Source organism: Papio anubis, chromosome 17 (genome assembly GCF_008728515.1).
Source record: "Papio anubis isolate 15944 chromosome 17, Panubis1.0, whole genome shotgun sequence".
Lineage (NCBI taxonomy): Eukaryota > Metazoa > Chordata > Mammalia > Primates > Cercopithecidae > Papio > Papio anubis.
The window spans coordinates 21,926,203-21,940,961 of NC_044992.1; the positions used below are offsets into that span (position 1 = coordinate 21,926,203).

The following is a 14,759-nucleotide window of genomic DNA, read 5'->3' on the forward strand; positions in this document are numbered from 1 at the left end:
CCTAGTATGTTACTTAAGGGGAAATTAATCAGCATGTATCTGTATTTGCTTTTACATGCACAAAGAAATTTGAGAAGAATCAACCAGTGGTTACCTGTGAAGAGCAGGAAGGTGGAAAGTAGGCAAATGGCAGATGGGTGGGAGGGAAATTTTCATTGTAGCCCTTAATATTTTTTGATTTTTGAACCATGTGAATGTATAATATACATCTATCTATCTATCTATCTATCTATCTATCTATCTATCTATCTATCTATATTTTTAAAGATAATTCTGGGGCCGGGTGTGGTGACTCACACCTGTAATCCCAGCACTTTGGGAGGTTGAGGTGGGCGGATCACCTGAGGTCAGGAGTTCAAGACCAGCCTGACCAACATGGTGAAATCCTATCTCTATTAAAAATACAAAAATTAGCCAGGCATGGTGGCATGCGCCTGTAGTCCCAGCTACTTGGAAGGCTGAGGCACGAGAATTGCTTGAACCTGGGAGGCGGAGGTTGCAGTGAACTGAGATCGCACCACTGCACTCCAGCCTGAGTGACAAAGTGAGACTCTTTCTCCAAAAAAAAAAAAAAAAAAAAAAAAAAAAAAGGGGAAAAAGGTAATTCTGGGGGTGGGGCGGTGGGAAAGGAGTTCAGAAACTAAGAAAATGGAAAACTGAGTAAGCTCTGTAATGGCTAAGACCTTCAAAGATCTCTCCAAGCAGAACCAGGAACAGGAACCCAAGACAGTAACTACATGAACAGTGACTCCACAGGCAGCACTGCTTTTGTGCTGGTCCTTTGGGGAAACTGGGGTTGGGGAGGGATATGATGATGGTTTGGCTGACCTGGTAGTGCAGTGGTACAAGTCAGTTCATTGGGCAACTGAAATTGGGTGGGGTTCCGCTCCATGGCGGCAGCAATCAGCAGCTCAAAGGGCCGCCTCAGCTGGGGCTGCACATAGTCTGGCTCCGCTGCTACTGGTTCCTCATCCACGTCAATAATGTCTTCGTCGACATCATTCTGCTCAGAGGTGGGGGTCTCTGTGCTGGCATTGGATGTGGGCGTGCCAGGCCTGCTGGCTCTCCTTTCCAGGATCCGAGCATGGGCAATGGCCTTTAGTTCAGTTTTGCTGGTCGATCTGTCCAACAAGTCAGTGTCACTGCTGGGGGATGTAGTCCGTTTGCCAGATTTGTCCACCAGTCCATTGACATGACCCAGCTCCTTTTTCTGCTCTCGTTTCTGTGCAAATGAACAGGTGGGCCCATCATGAAAAGTACCATGAAACAAAGAGATGGGTGCTACAAAGTCCTGGTAGACCACTAACCAAAATTGTAAAAGGCCTTCACATATCACAGACTCATCTACTTGGTGACTTGGAACACTGGTCTGTTAAAGTTGACACAACTATAATTGAACTAAAGCTGATAAAACTGTTGCATCAGAGAATCACCAAAAAGCATGGAAAGTTAGGAATAACTATACAAAATATATATCATTAACACTAACTCATCATATGACATACAACATCTATAAAGTATAGGGTAAAGGGCTAAAAAGGTAACACAGTGAGAATAAATTTAGTGAGACTAATAGTAAAAATCAATGGGCCAGGCACGGTGGCTCATGTCTGTAATCCCAGCACTTTGGGAGGCTGAGGCAGGCAGATCACCTGGGGTCAGGAGTTCAAGACCAGCCTGGCCAACATGGTGAAACCCCATCTCTACTAAAAACACAAAAATCATTTGGGTGTGCTGGCACACGCCTGTAATCCCAGCTACTCAGGAGGCTGAGGCAGGAGCATCGCTTGAACCTGGGAGGAAGAGGTTGCAGTGAGCTGAGATTGCACCACTGCACTCCAGCTTGGGCAACAGAGCAAGATTCCGTCTCAAAAAAAAAAAAAAAAAAATCAATGAGATCACTATACAGCCTCCTGACCTCCTGAATGGTTTTAAAAACTTTGCTCAAAGTAAGTGACACCTATTAGAAAGTGGGGAAATGGAAAAAGATTAAGTGTACTCAGTAGGACTGGATATCTATCTGATAGAACATTTTCCTCCAGGACTCCAAATAAGAGTAGTCAAATGAAGGTTTAACACTGATCTCCAGGTAGGAGACCTGTGATCTTGTCCTACTTCTGCCACTGATTCCCTCTGACCTTGTGGTGACTCTTGCTGGTGGGCAAGAATTTCTTCATCTGTAAAATGAGACAGAAAAATCTTTCTTTTCCTCTCAGGGATATGGTGGAGGGAGATAAAAAGGGTCATATATATGAAAGGGATAATTTGGAGTTGGAGTAGGACCTAGTGCTTCCACTATGAATCATGATAGGACCTGAATGTCAGGAGCTGATGAAGGCCAGAGGATGTATTATTTCAGTTCACTTCAGTGTAAATACAGGAGGCCAAAGGGGAGTAGTGCTGGTGATGGTGGAAAAGGCAGACTTGGCACTGGTAGGCAAAGAGGTCCATGTGAAAGGTAAGAGGCATCTTAGGAGAAGTGCCCTGTTAGAAAAGGGCATCCTATAATCCCCAAGAAGTAGCTCTGCTCCTAGAAAACTGATGAAGACGTAACAGAGGTTCGGAATGAGAGAATTTGGTTCAAATATTGGTTCTGTCAATTCCTTTGAGTCCTTGGGAAAGTTAATCTACATTTTTGAGCCTCCGTTTCTTCCTTTCTAAAATGGAAATCTACTGCCAGCATTCGGTATCCATCTATGGCTGGATGGATAGATAATGGGATAACATGGCCGGGTGTGGTGGCTCATGCCTGTAATTCCAGCACTTTGGGAGGTCAAGGCAGGCGGATCACCTGAAGGCAGGAGTTTGAGACCAGCCTGGCCAACATGGTGAAACCCTGTCTCTACTAAAAGTACGAAAATTAGCTGGGTGTGATGGTGAGTGCCTGTAATTTCAGCTACTCAGGAGGCTGAGGCAGGAGAAAAGCTTGAACCCGGGAGGGGGAGGTTGTAGTGAGCCCAGGTCGCACCACTGCACTCCAGCCTGGTGACAGAATGACATTCTGCCTCAAAAAAAAAAAAAAGTCACAGAGATAATGGGATAACATAATTAAAACACCTGGCATACAAACTAACATAGTATTTCCTTTTCTCCACCCTCTTTACCTCTTTTCCTTTAGCTCCCCTAAACCTTTTCAGGTCCAGCTTTTTTGAGTGGCAAGTTTGAGAGGGCTCTTAGCTGGCAGGTGCCTCTAACTAGCCCTGCTCTTACCTAATTAGGGATGCACAGGAAAGGATCTTGGAAGGTGGAGAGGCTGAAAGATAGCTTGCTTTATGGAGAAATTTAACTACAGCTGTGGTTAGGTGGTTGACTGGGCTTTGGCTTGCTTTTTAATATGAACCCTTATGCACATATTTGAAAAATAATGTCTGCTTGTTTACTTTCTTTCTTAAAGGCTGAAACTGTTACACATATAAACCACAACCTGAATCATCTCATCCTGTTTCTGCAACCAAGGAAGTCATCATTCATTGTGACATCACGTTCAGGGACCAGGCAAATAGAGGTGAGGTCACAACATAGGAAAGTTGCTTGGTGTATAATTAGTGTGGGGAGCACAGCAGGGTGGATTACAATGCACAAATTCTAATCCATAGCCTATAATTTGAGGGTTGGGTCAATCATAATCTGGGTGCAAGCACACCTACTTCCTTTTTTAATAAGGGAGAATATAGCTCTTGTTGCCCACAAGAGTTCTGAAAGTAGAAAATAATAAACTATATTCTTGAAGCCAGTACTAAATTATCAAAGCCGAAGGACGGGAAGCTAAAGAAAGATAGGCAACCTGGGGTACAAATGGGTTCAAAATCCTCTCCGTCAGTATGACAAGTCTCTGGATACCAGTGACTTATTTGCCTTGGGGTGAGAGAAAACTCCATTTTCCATCAAGCTGGAGAAGCAGCCTTCGTTCTTCAGTCATGGATAAGGCTGCCACATTCAGGCCACTTATTAGGAAGTTAACAAGAAGATAAGACTACTCCTGTCACTAGTGACTAAACATGGCTCAGTAAGTTAACACACCTCTTCTGCCCATTTCAGCAGCCCATGTTTGGATTTTTAGGCCCTACTGGATTCCAAACAGTCACCATGGGAAGAGTGGGGTGATTCCAGGGCTGGAAGAGACAAGAAGAAGGGACAAGAATGCCTTCAGGGCCAGGCCGTCTGAGCTCTAGCATATCAGTGCTCTGGATCAGGCTTTCTGGACAGTCTTCAGAAAGCAGCATTATTACCTTTCGGCGAACAGTGCACCGGTGACACATCCACTCTCCAGGAGGCAACATTTCTTCACTCAGTGGAGGGTTACTGTGGGGAACAGACAAGGGCAAGACTAAGTAACTAGCCCTTTGAGGCAGTAGGAAAAGCCTAGCTAGGTTTGCATGTTCCTAAACTCCTATTGTGGCCAGTTCTGCAGGACTGCTAGGGTTGTCTCCTCCTTCAAAATGCCTAAGTCAGCATCACTCATAATAACCTAAGGAGTGAGCATCCCTTCCCACGCCTTAGAGACAGAAGCCAAATCCAGAGCTATTAACACTGGGTTTAAGGTATAATAACCCAGTGTTAGGGAAAGGTATAATAAAATACCTGAGAGGTCCTCCACACTGTTTTCTTAAAGCCTGTTAGTATAGGGCCAAGCTTTTCTAACTGCTGTTCAAAGCCCTGTCACATGGTCCCATTCCATCTTCCCAGACCCCTTCAGGTGCTCTTCCCACTAATGAAATGGAAGACTTCCTATTTCTTCCTCTAGAATACCCTTCCTTTAGAAAGCTATGCCTGTCAAAACTCTATTCATCCTTTCATATCTGCCTCAATCAGCTGTGATGGATTAAAGACAGCTGCAAATTATTTGCTCTGCCTCCCATCCACAGGTAGTCCCTTTCCCTCCTCTTGAATTGTGCTTGTCTTATGACTTGCTTTGATCACAGAATGCAGCAGAGGTGACAATGTTGCAACTTCCAAAGCTGGGCCTTAAGAGATCTGCAGATTCTACTTTTTAAAAAATATGCTTGGAAAGTTCCATCTTAGAGCCCTGCTGTCATGCTATGAGAGAGGACATGGAGGAGACAAGGTATTCCAATCAACAGTTTTAGGTCGGGCACGGTGACTCACACCTGGAATCCCAGCACTTTGGGAGGCTGAGGCTGGTGGATCACTTGAGGTTAGGAGTTCAAGATCAGCCTGGCCAACATGGCAAAACCCCATCTCTACTAAAAATATAAAAATTAGTCAGGTATGGTGGCACATGCCTGTAATCCCAGCTATTTGGGAGGCTGAGGCAGAAGAATTGCTTGAACCTGGGAGGTGGAGGTTACAGTGAGCCAAGATCGCACCACTGCACTCTAGCCTGGGCAACAGAGCGAAACTCCATCTTGAGAAAACAAAAAACAAAAAAACAGCTTCAGCTGAACTCCAAGCCAACACACAGCAGCAACTACTGCTATGTGAGTGAGTCATGGTATGTGACATACCAGTTCAGTGAAGCCTCCAAATGACTGCAGTCCCAGCCAACATCATGTGAAACAGAAAAACCACCCAGCAGAGCCCAGGCAACCCTCAGAACTGTGAGAGATAATAACGAGTTTCTATACCAGGCCACTGAGTTTTGGTGTTGTTTGTTATGCAACAATAGATAACCAAACAGCTTTTCCATGAGTTCATATTACTCCTGTATCTTGGACCTCTTGCTGCATGGTTTAGTTCTCTTTTGGCACTTCTCATGCTTTGCCCATTTCAGTAGTTCTCTTATTTATTTTATTAGAGGGACTAGGACAATGATTGGATCTCTTCCCTCCTTGTATCTTTATAATATAGAGGTTGTGCACACAGCGGATCACCTGAAATCGGAAGTTCGAGACCAGTCTGGCTAACATGGTGAAACCTCATCTCTACTAAAAATACAAAAATTAGCTGGGCGTGGTGGTGGGCACCTGTAATCCCAGCTACTTGGGAGGCTGAGGTAGGAGAATCCTTTGAACGCAGGAGGCGGAAGTTGCAGTAAGCTGAGATTACATCATTGCATTCCAGCCTGGGCAACAAGAGCGAAACTCCATCTCAAAATAAACAAACAAACAAACAAACAAACAAAAAACAGGCCAGGCATGATGGCTTAAGCCTGTAATCCCAGCACTTTTGGGAGGCTGAGGCAGGCGGAACACGAGGTCAGGAGTTTGAGAACAGCCTGGCCAACATAGTGAAATCCTGTCTCTACTAATAATACAAAAATTAGCTGGGCGTGGTGGCGCGCACCTGTAGTCCCAGCTACTCAGGAGGCTGAGGCAGGAGAATGGCTTGAACCTGGGAAGCAGAGGTTGCAGTGAGCCGAGATAGTGCCACTGCACTCCAGCCTGGGCGACAGAGCGAGACTCCGTCTCAAAAACAAAAAACAAAACAGACTACATCTATGCTTAAGAAATTCCTACCTTTGATGCCGGGCGCAGTGGCTCATGCCTGTAACCCCAGCACTTTGGGAGGTGGAGGCGGGTGGATCACCTGAGGTCGAGAGTTCAAGACCAGCCTGACCAACATGGAGAAACCCCATCTCTACTAAAAATACAAAATTAGCTGGGCATGGTGGCACACACCTGTAATCCCAGCTACTCAGGAGGCTGAGGCAGGAGAACCACTTGAACTGAGGAGGCGGAGGTTACGCTGAGCCGAGATCATGCCATTACACTCCAGCCTGGGCAACAAGAGTGAAACTCTGTCTCAAAAAAAAAAAAAAAAGAAATTCCTATCTTTGGGTTCTTGGTTAAGTAACCTACTTGGAATGGTATGCAGGAAATTTTTCTTCGAAGAATGGGAGAAATAGTAAAACAAACAAACAAACAAACAAAAAAAACCAAAAACCAAACTTGAGTATTTTTACTATACAAGGACTCTCCTTATTTTCTCAGCACTTAAAGTTATGCTGTTTTACCATTTCTACATAAAATAGCACTTGACTCGGCAAATTTTCTTAGCTCCCTGTTTCCCCAGAGCCCTAAGCATACACGTCAGATGCCCATCAAGGCTTCACAGCTCATTACTTCCCTTGCTTCCTGTTTCCTTAGTGAAATCTCAGGAGGATGCTTACCAGGAATCAAGAAACTGGAAAAACAATGGCCTGCTAGGACAGGTCTCCAAGCCCTAGAGGATCACAGGTGAATGTCACCTGTAAGTCTCCGCTCATTCTCGCCAATGTAATTCTGCAAAAGGCCATATCTAAACTACTGAAATGCATGCAAGTAATTTTCAAAGGCCTACAGACTCTGCTATGCTTCAGTAGCTGTCCTATCAAAATTAACCCTGAAGGGTGTCACTTCTGATTCTGTTTCTCATCACTTCTGTTCATCTGCCCACTGGCTTTGTACCAAGATATCCTACATCAAACATTTAAAGTAGAGAAGAGTAAGGTAAGGTGGAATGGGCTTAGATCTTTCACTAAGACGTGAATGGTCTCTCGGCCACGCTTCAGGCTTTCCTCAATCTATTCTCAACCTTGCTGGCAGAATGATTATCCAAGACACAATTTTCATCATATCACTCTCCTGATTTAAAAGCCCTTCAATGATGCCCCTCCCCGACCCATTACAAGATAAAGTTCAAGCTCCTCAGTATTGAAGATAAGACCCCTGTGGCCAGAACCCTCTTCTTTCTCCAGCTCGATCAGTTGGCCGGCTCCCTACACAGCCCATACTGTTTCTCATCTGTTGTCTCTGCTTACTCCAGGGCTACTACCCACAACTACATCACTCTTCCCCAGCTGCTTCACCTGGTAAACTCTTTATCTTTTGAGACTCAAGTCAGGTATTCTTTCCAGAAAGCTTTCTCTGAAAGTCTCTGGTTTGCCAGAGTACTTCTGCACCACGCTATATTCAAACTATTACATGTCTGAATCCCCTTCTCCATGCCTCATTTGCCTTTGTACCCCCACACCCTGTACAATGCCTGGCATGTAGTAGGTACTCAATAAAGCTTTAAAGACTGGGGAACACTAAAGAATGGGCTTCTAGGAAGTGAGTGTAATCCTTCAAAGCTATGAAGCAAGGTAATGCAACTGGGCAGGCATCTGTTTTGTTGGTTAAGTCACACATGAAATTACTTATGTTTTCTAAGTTACCAACCAATGAGATGAAACAGGAGTCCAAGTCCATACTGGCAAACCTGAACTTATTGAACCATCCCACCTCTACTCATTTTAATCTTCTTTAAACAATTTGATTTTTAATCTTGTTTATCTTAACACAGGGGTAAAATGCTTAAAACTTGTATTAAGAGGCTCTCAGAAGTAGCATCTTGCTGGTTTATTTTCTTTTTCCTTTTTTTTTTTTTTTTTTTTTGAGACAGAGTCTCGCTCTGTAGCCCAGGCTGGAGTGCAGTGGCCGGATCTCAGCTCACTGCAAGCTCCGCCTCCCGGGTTCACGCCATTCTCCGGCCTCAGCCTCCCGAGTAGCTGGGACTACAGGCGCCTGCCACCTCGCCCGGCTAGTTTTTTGTATTTCTTAGTAGAGACGGGGTTTCACCGTGTTAGCCAGGATGGTCTCGATCTCCTGACCTCGTGATCCGCCCATCTCGGCCTCCCAAAGTGCTGGGATTACAGGCTTGAGCCACCGCGCCCGGCCCTTTTTTCCTTTTTTTGAGACGGAGTTTCGCTCTTGTTTCCCAAGCTGGAGTGCAATGGCGCGATCTCGGCTCACCGCAGGTTCAAGTGCTTCCCCTGCCTCAGCTTCCCGATTACAGGCATGCACCACCACGCCTGGTTAATTTTGTATTTTTAGTAGAGATGGGGTTTCTCTATGTTAGTCAGGCTGGTCTCGAACTCCTGACCTCACGTGATCTGCCCGCCTCGGCCTCCCAAAGTGCTGGGATTACAGGCATGAGCCACCACGCCTGGGCATATCTTGCTGGTTTCTAAAGGATCACTTTTAGAGTTACCAAGTTTAAGAACACACCTCTGGCCGGGTGACATGGTGAAACCCCGCCTCTACTAAAAATACAAAAAATTAGCCAGGTGAGGTAGCATGCGCCTCCAGCCCCAGCTACTTGTAAGGCTGAGGTGGGAGGATCACCTGAGCCTGGGAGGTAGAGGCTACAGTGAGCTGTGATCGTGCCACTGCACTCCAGCTTGGGCAATGGAGTGAGACCCTGTCTCAAAAATAACAACAAAAAACAAAGAAAACCACACATTTCTCAGAATTCTAGATAATGACCATAGGCTCCTTTTGTTAAGTCTGCCCTAAAGTATGGATAGGGGCTATGAATTTAGGGAGTAGTCCAGGGAAACCCAAGCATTGTCTCCCAGATGAAGACAAAACATTTAAAAGACTGAGGCCATCCTTCCAAAAATTTTTTCTTTTTGAGATGAAGTCTTGCTCTGTTGCCCAGGCAAGAGTGCAGTGGTGCGATCTCAGCTCACAGCAAGCTCCGCCTCCCAGGTTCACACCATTCTCCAGCCTCAGCCTCCCAAGTAGCTGGGATTACAGGCGCCCACCACCACGCCCGGATAATTTTATTTATTTATTTATTTTTATTTTTAGTAGAGATGGGATTTTACTATGTCAGCCAGGATGGTCTTGATCTCCTGACCTTGTGATCTGCCCGCCTGGGCCTCCTAAAGTGCTGGGATTACAGGTGTGAGCCACCGTGCCATGCCCGGCTAATTTTTATATTTTCAGTAGAGATGGGGTTTTCCCATATTGGCCAGGCTGGTCTTCACCTCCTAACCTCATGATCCGCCCACCTCGGCCTCCCAAAGTACTGGGATTATAGGTATGAGCCACTGCACCTGGCCAAGGTCATCACTTCCTAAGATTTGCTTTTGTTTTTTTTTTTTGAGATATAGACTCACTGTATCACCCAGGCTGGATGGAGTTTAGTGGTGTGATCTCGGCTCACTGCAACCCCTGCCTCCTGGGTTCAAGTGATTCTCCTGCCTCAGCCTCCTGAGTAGCTGGGATTACAGGTGCCCGCCACCATGTCCAGCTAATTTTTTTTTTTTTTAGAGATGGGGTTTCACCATGTTGGCCAGGCTGGTCTCGAACTCCTGACCTCAGGTGATCCACCTGCCTTGGCCTCCCAAAGTACTGGGATTAAGGCGTGAGCCACTGCGCCTGGCCAAGGCTATCACTTCTTAAGATTTGCTTTTTTTTTTTTTTTTTTTAGATGTAGTCTCGCTGTATCACCCAGGCTGGATGGAGTTCAGTGGCGTGATCTCAGCTCACTGCAACCCCTGCCTCCTGGGTTCAAGCGGTCCTACTGCCTCAGCCTCTCGAGTAGCTGGGATTACAGGTGCCCGCCACCACGTCCAGCTAATTTTTGCTTTTTCAGTAGAGATGGGGTTTCACCATGTTGGCCAGGCTGGTCTCGAACTCCTGACCTCAAATGATCTTGCCTGCCTCGGCCTCCCAAAGTGCTGGGATTACAGGCATGAAACACTTGGCCCAGCCAAGATTTGCTGCTTTCTTAGGGACAGAACACACATCTTGAAATAACAAATTGGAAAAGATGGTATATTGGGGGAAGGCAGTAATATCTAAGATTAGATGGATAGGAAAGAAAGATCTTAGAAAATGATCATCATGGGCACAGCTGGAACACAGGAATCACCCATCATAAAGCTTTCTCATGACCATGTTTCCTCTCTGCTCCAAGCAATTAATTCCCTTCAAGCTATTTAGAAAGCAGCTTTTCAATTCAAACTTCTTCTCTTTTTTGAGGCAAGGTCTCATTGTGTCACCCAGGCTGGAGTGCAGTGGGGCAATTTTGGCTCACTGAAGCCCCGACCCACTAGGCTCAAGCAGTTCTCCCACCTCAGTCTCCTGAGTAGCTGGGACCACAGGTGCATACCACTACGTTGGGCCAAGTTTTGTATGTTTTGTAGAGATAGGGTTTCACTAAGTTGCCGAAGACTGGGTCTTGAACTCCTGGTCTCAAACGATCCATTTGCCTCTGCCTTCCAAAGTGCTGGGATTACATGTGTGAGCCACTGCGCCCGGCTCAACGCAAATTTTTTAGAGGAAAGGGATTCATGAAACAGTTCCAGGAAAGACACTGTCATTGGGGTAAGCTCAGGAACCAAGTCTGAAAGAGGCTGTTTTGCTCCATATCAGAAATACTGATGACAGGGAAAGGATTCCAGGGAGTAAGGAGATTCTGCAGCCTCATGGTACTCATGTACTTACTCTGAGGACTCCCCACCTCAGCTGCCCATCTCAAAACTCCTTCTGCAGCTGGGTGTGGTGGCTCATGCCTGTAATCGCAGCACTTTGGGAGGCCAAGGTGGGTGGATCACTTGAGGTCAAGAGTTCGAGACCAGCCTGGCTAACATGGCAAAACCCCATCTTTACTAAAAATACAAAATTTGGCTGGGTGTAGTGGTGTACACTTGTAGTCCCAGCTACGGAGGCAAGAGAATTGACTGAACCCAGGAGGTGGAGGCTGAAGTGAGCCCAGACCGCATCCAGTGCACTCTAGCCTGGGTGACAGAGCGAGGCTCTTCCTAAAACAAAAACAAAAACCAAAACCCCTCCTTCCTTGAAAGAATGGTATTCCCATAAGCCTAGTGTGCAACTCTGAAACAATTACATGCACACCAGAGTCATTAAATCATGATATGCTTGTCAAGAAAAAAAGGCTCTGCCCTCGCTCCCTCTCATTCTCATGTATCAATGAAGGCAGGGTGCTGGGGGTCATCCTTTATTAAAAAAAAATCATTAAAAGTTAAAAGTCACGTAATACTGAGATTACCAGAGTTTCAGCTGCTCAGCTATACATTATAACACTATAATGAGCCGATGCTGCTTTTGTAAAGACATCAATGTGTTTCTTAACCTAAAGCCTAGAAATAGCATAGTAATAATTTCATTGACATCTAGGTATTACGGTTCACAAAGTAGTTTAACAGATGTTCTTATTTGATCTTCACTACCACACTCTGAGATAATTCTTATTTCCATTTTACAGGTGAGGAAACTGACTTATCTAAGGCCACTAAGTAGCAGAGTTGGAACCCAAATCAAAGTTCCTGGCTCTTTGAAATCTTGAGCCTAAGCTATTTTTGTTGTTGTTGTTTTGTATATGGTTCACTCTCGGGATATGATACAGAGCCCAAGTTGTTTTTTAAGAACCTTTAGTAGTTTTCTTATTTCTGGGGTACACAGTGAAATATCCATGAGGGTACCCTCCTTAACCTCAAGGCTGAAAATTTCCTTCTGCATCAGTCAGTATTTATTGAGTACCCATGACTTTCTCATCGGTGTACTAGGTACCACACTGAAAAATGAATGCAAAGCAAACAAATTATCATCTACCCCATCAAAAAAGTAGCCTAGGCCAGGCTGTGGCTCATACCTGTAATCCCAGCACTTTGGGAGGCTAAGGTGGGAGGATTGCTTGACCCCAGGAGTTAGAGGCCAGGCTAACTTGGTGAGACCCCATTTGTACAAAAAATACAAAAATGAGCTCGTGTGGTGGCATGCATCTGCAGTCCCAGCTACTTGGGAGGCTCAGGCAGGAGGATCACTTGAGTCCAGGAGGGCAAAACTGAAGTGAGCCGTGTCCACACCACTGTACCCCAACCTGGGCTTCAGAGCAAGACCCTGCCTCAAAAAAAAAATAGCCTTGGGGAGAGAGGATCAAAGTCATCCATCCACTCAAACATTATTGGATGTTTATTTTAGGCTAGGCAATGTGCTACGTGCTGGTATTTCAGACATGGTTCTTGATTTTAGGGATCATGGGCTGGAGACAAGGTGAAAAGGACATGCAGGAATGAGACCATATATAATCAACTACAAACTGATTCTTACCATAAAGACCTACATAAAACTCAATTGCTTACAGATGCCAGAATCAACAAAGAGCCCCAAAGTTTGGACATTTGGTCCCTGAAGGTGACAATGGGCTTTTTCCTACTCTTTTCATAATTCAGAGCTATTTAACAAATGCTAATTCAGCCAGTGAGCCTTTAAAGACAGTGAAGTTAAGGACAGTGAGGAGTTCAGGAGGAAGCCATAGTTTCAGAAGCTGGTATATTTCTGCATTTTGATAAAATATCTGATAAAAGGAAGGTTCTAGGAGTGGGGACATTTCTCCTGAAAATGAATGTTTAAGTCTGTTTAGAGCACAATAGTGTTTGAACCTTTCTTTTCTTCCTTCCTTCCTTCTTTTTTTTTTTTTTGGAGATGGAGTCTTGCTCTGTTGTCCAGGCTGGAGTGCAATGGTGCAATCTCTGCTCACTGCAACCTCCGCCTCCCAGGTTCAAGCAATTCTCCTCTGGAGTAGCTGGGATTACAGGCATCTGCCACCATGCCCAGCTAATTTTTGTATTTTTAGTAGAGACAGGATTTCACTATCTTGGTCAGGCTGGTCTCAGACTCCTGACCTAAGGTGATCTACCCGCCTCTTCCTTCCAAAGTGTTGGGATTACAGGCGTGAGCCACTGCACCCAGTGTGTTTGAACCTTTCGATTCCTTCTGAGAATTATCTGAGTACTTGGGATGGTGAGCCCTGGAATAGCTGTCTTCTGTACCCGAGCTGGCTTGTCTTGGAAGCTTTTTAGCCAACAGGTCAAGGACCTCTACTTTATTTTCTGGCTTCAAAGGAGCACAGCCTGCATTGCTATGAGACAGGCATTCTTTTCCATAGGCAGAAATGACAGTGCCCTCTGAAGACAGAGCTCTTGCAGAATATCTTTCCATCTTCACTGCTGTTGATAAGTTTCCTTCCAGATCATTTGTTAAAAGGCCCTGGTCTACAATTCCTGGCCAGAAAGCGACTGTTCATTGCTTTTACAACTCACGATTTTATTTATTTTATTTTGAGATGGAGCCTCGCTTTGTCAACCAGGCTGCAGTGCAGTGGTGTGATCTCAGTGCACTGTAGCCTCTGCCTCCCGGGTTCAAGAGATTGTTGTGCCTCAGCCTCCTGAGTAGCTGGGATTACAGGCATGCACCACCACACTGGGCTAATTTTTGTATTTTTAGTAGAGATGGGGTTTCACCATGTTGGCCAGGCTGGTCTTGAACTCCTGACCTCAAGTGATCCGCCCTCCTTGGCCTCCCAAAGTGTTGGGATTACAGGTGTGAGCCACCACTCCTGGCCCCAGCTCACTATTTTAACCACTACCTGATCTTAAAGACATGTTGTTAGTTATAAAGCTGTTCATAACAATAAAGCCCTGAATCTTCAGACTGTACATTCAATTGGAGGATATGTTTCTCAGTTTGGTGTGGCTCTCCGTGAGGCCTAGAGGGCCTACAAAGTGTTACGAATAATATTTACACACAAACCACAACCTCTGCAGCATGACTCCAACATACCTAGACTTCCATAAACAAATCCAAATGGCCCATCTCTAATGCTGAGGAGGGTATCTAGATCAGTCTATTTCTGGAGTCATCAAGGAGAAAACCACAAACACACATCCCTCAGCTAACTGTAATGCCTGTACTGACAGACCTCTGTTTCAAAGATTCAAATCAAAGCCCAGAGCCTGATGATCCCAACTGTTAGCCCAAGGATAAAGTCCAGTTTTAATTTAGAATGCCTTGCATTCACTAATAAGGCTGCAGCTCAACACTGCAAGTGGAAGATGTTGGTAGTTGTCATGGTTCTTGGCTCTCTAATTAAGAGGATCTATTTCAAGCCATATACCAATGTGGTTGATCTGAGTCTAACCTCACTCACCTCCCTTGCCTATTAATACACGTGAACCTGCACAACATTAACATTTACTTCAGATTTAGTCGCTACCAGTGGGACCTGTTGCTCCACAGCACCACGTT

General features: G+C 45.3%; 1 protein-coding gene across 5 annotated transcripts in view; it reads right to left on the reverse strand.

Annotated features, from left to right (window-relative positions):
- The window catches only part of PHF12 (PHD finger protein 12), a 47,995-nt gene that overhangs the window by 17,444 nt on the left and 15,792 nt on the right, over positions 1 to 14,759 (reverse strand). For all 5 annotated transcript variants that reach the window (XR_004179379.1, XR_004179378.1, XM_021928874.2 and 2 more), the window contains 2 exons: positions 4,230 to 4,302; positions 829 to 1,222 (listed from right to left, as the gene is read on the reverse strand). Coding sequence is in view for 3 of the 5 variants with exons in the window: in XM_021928874.2 (XP_021784566.1) it covers positions 829 to 1,222; positions 4,230 to 4,302 (467 nt within the window). In the remaining 2 variants the exon portion in view is untranslated. The remainder of the gene's footprint in view (positions 1 to 828; positions 1,223 to 4,229; positions 4,303 to 14,759) is intronic.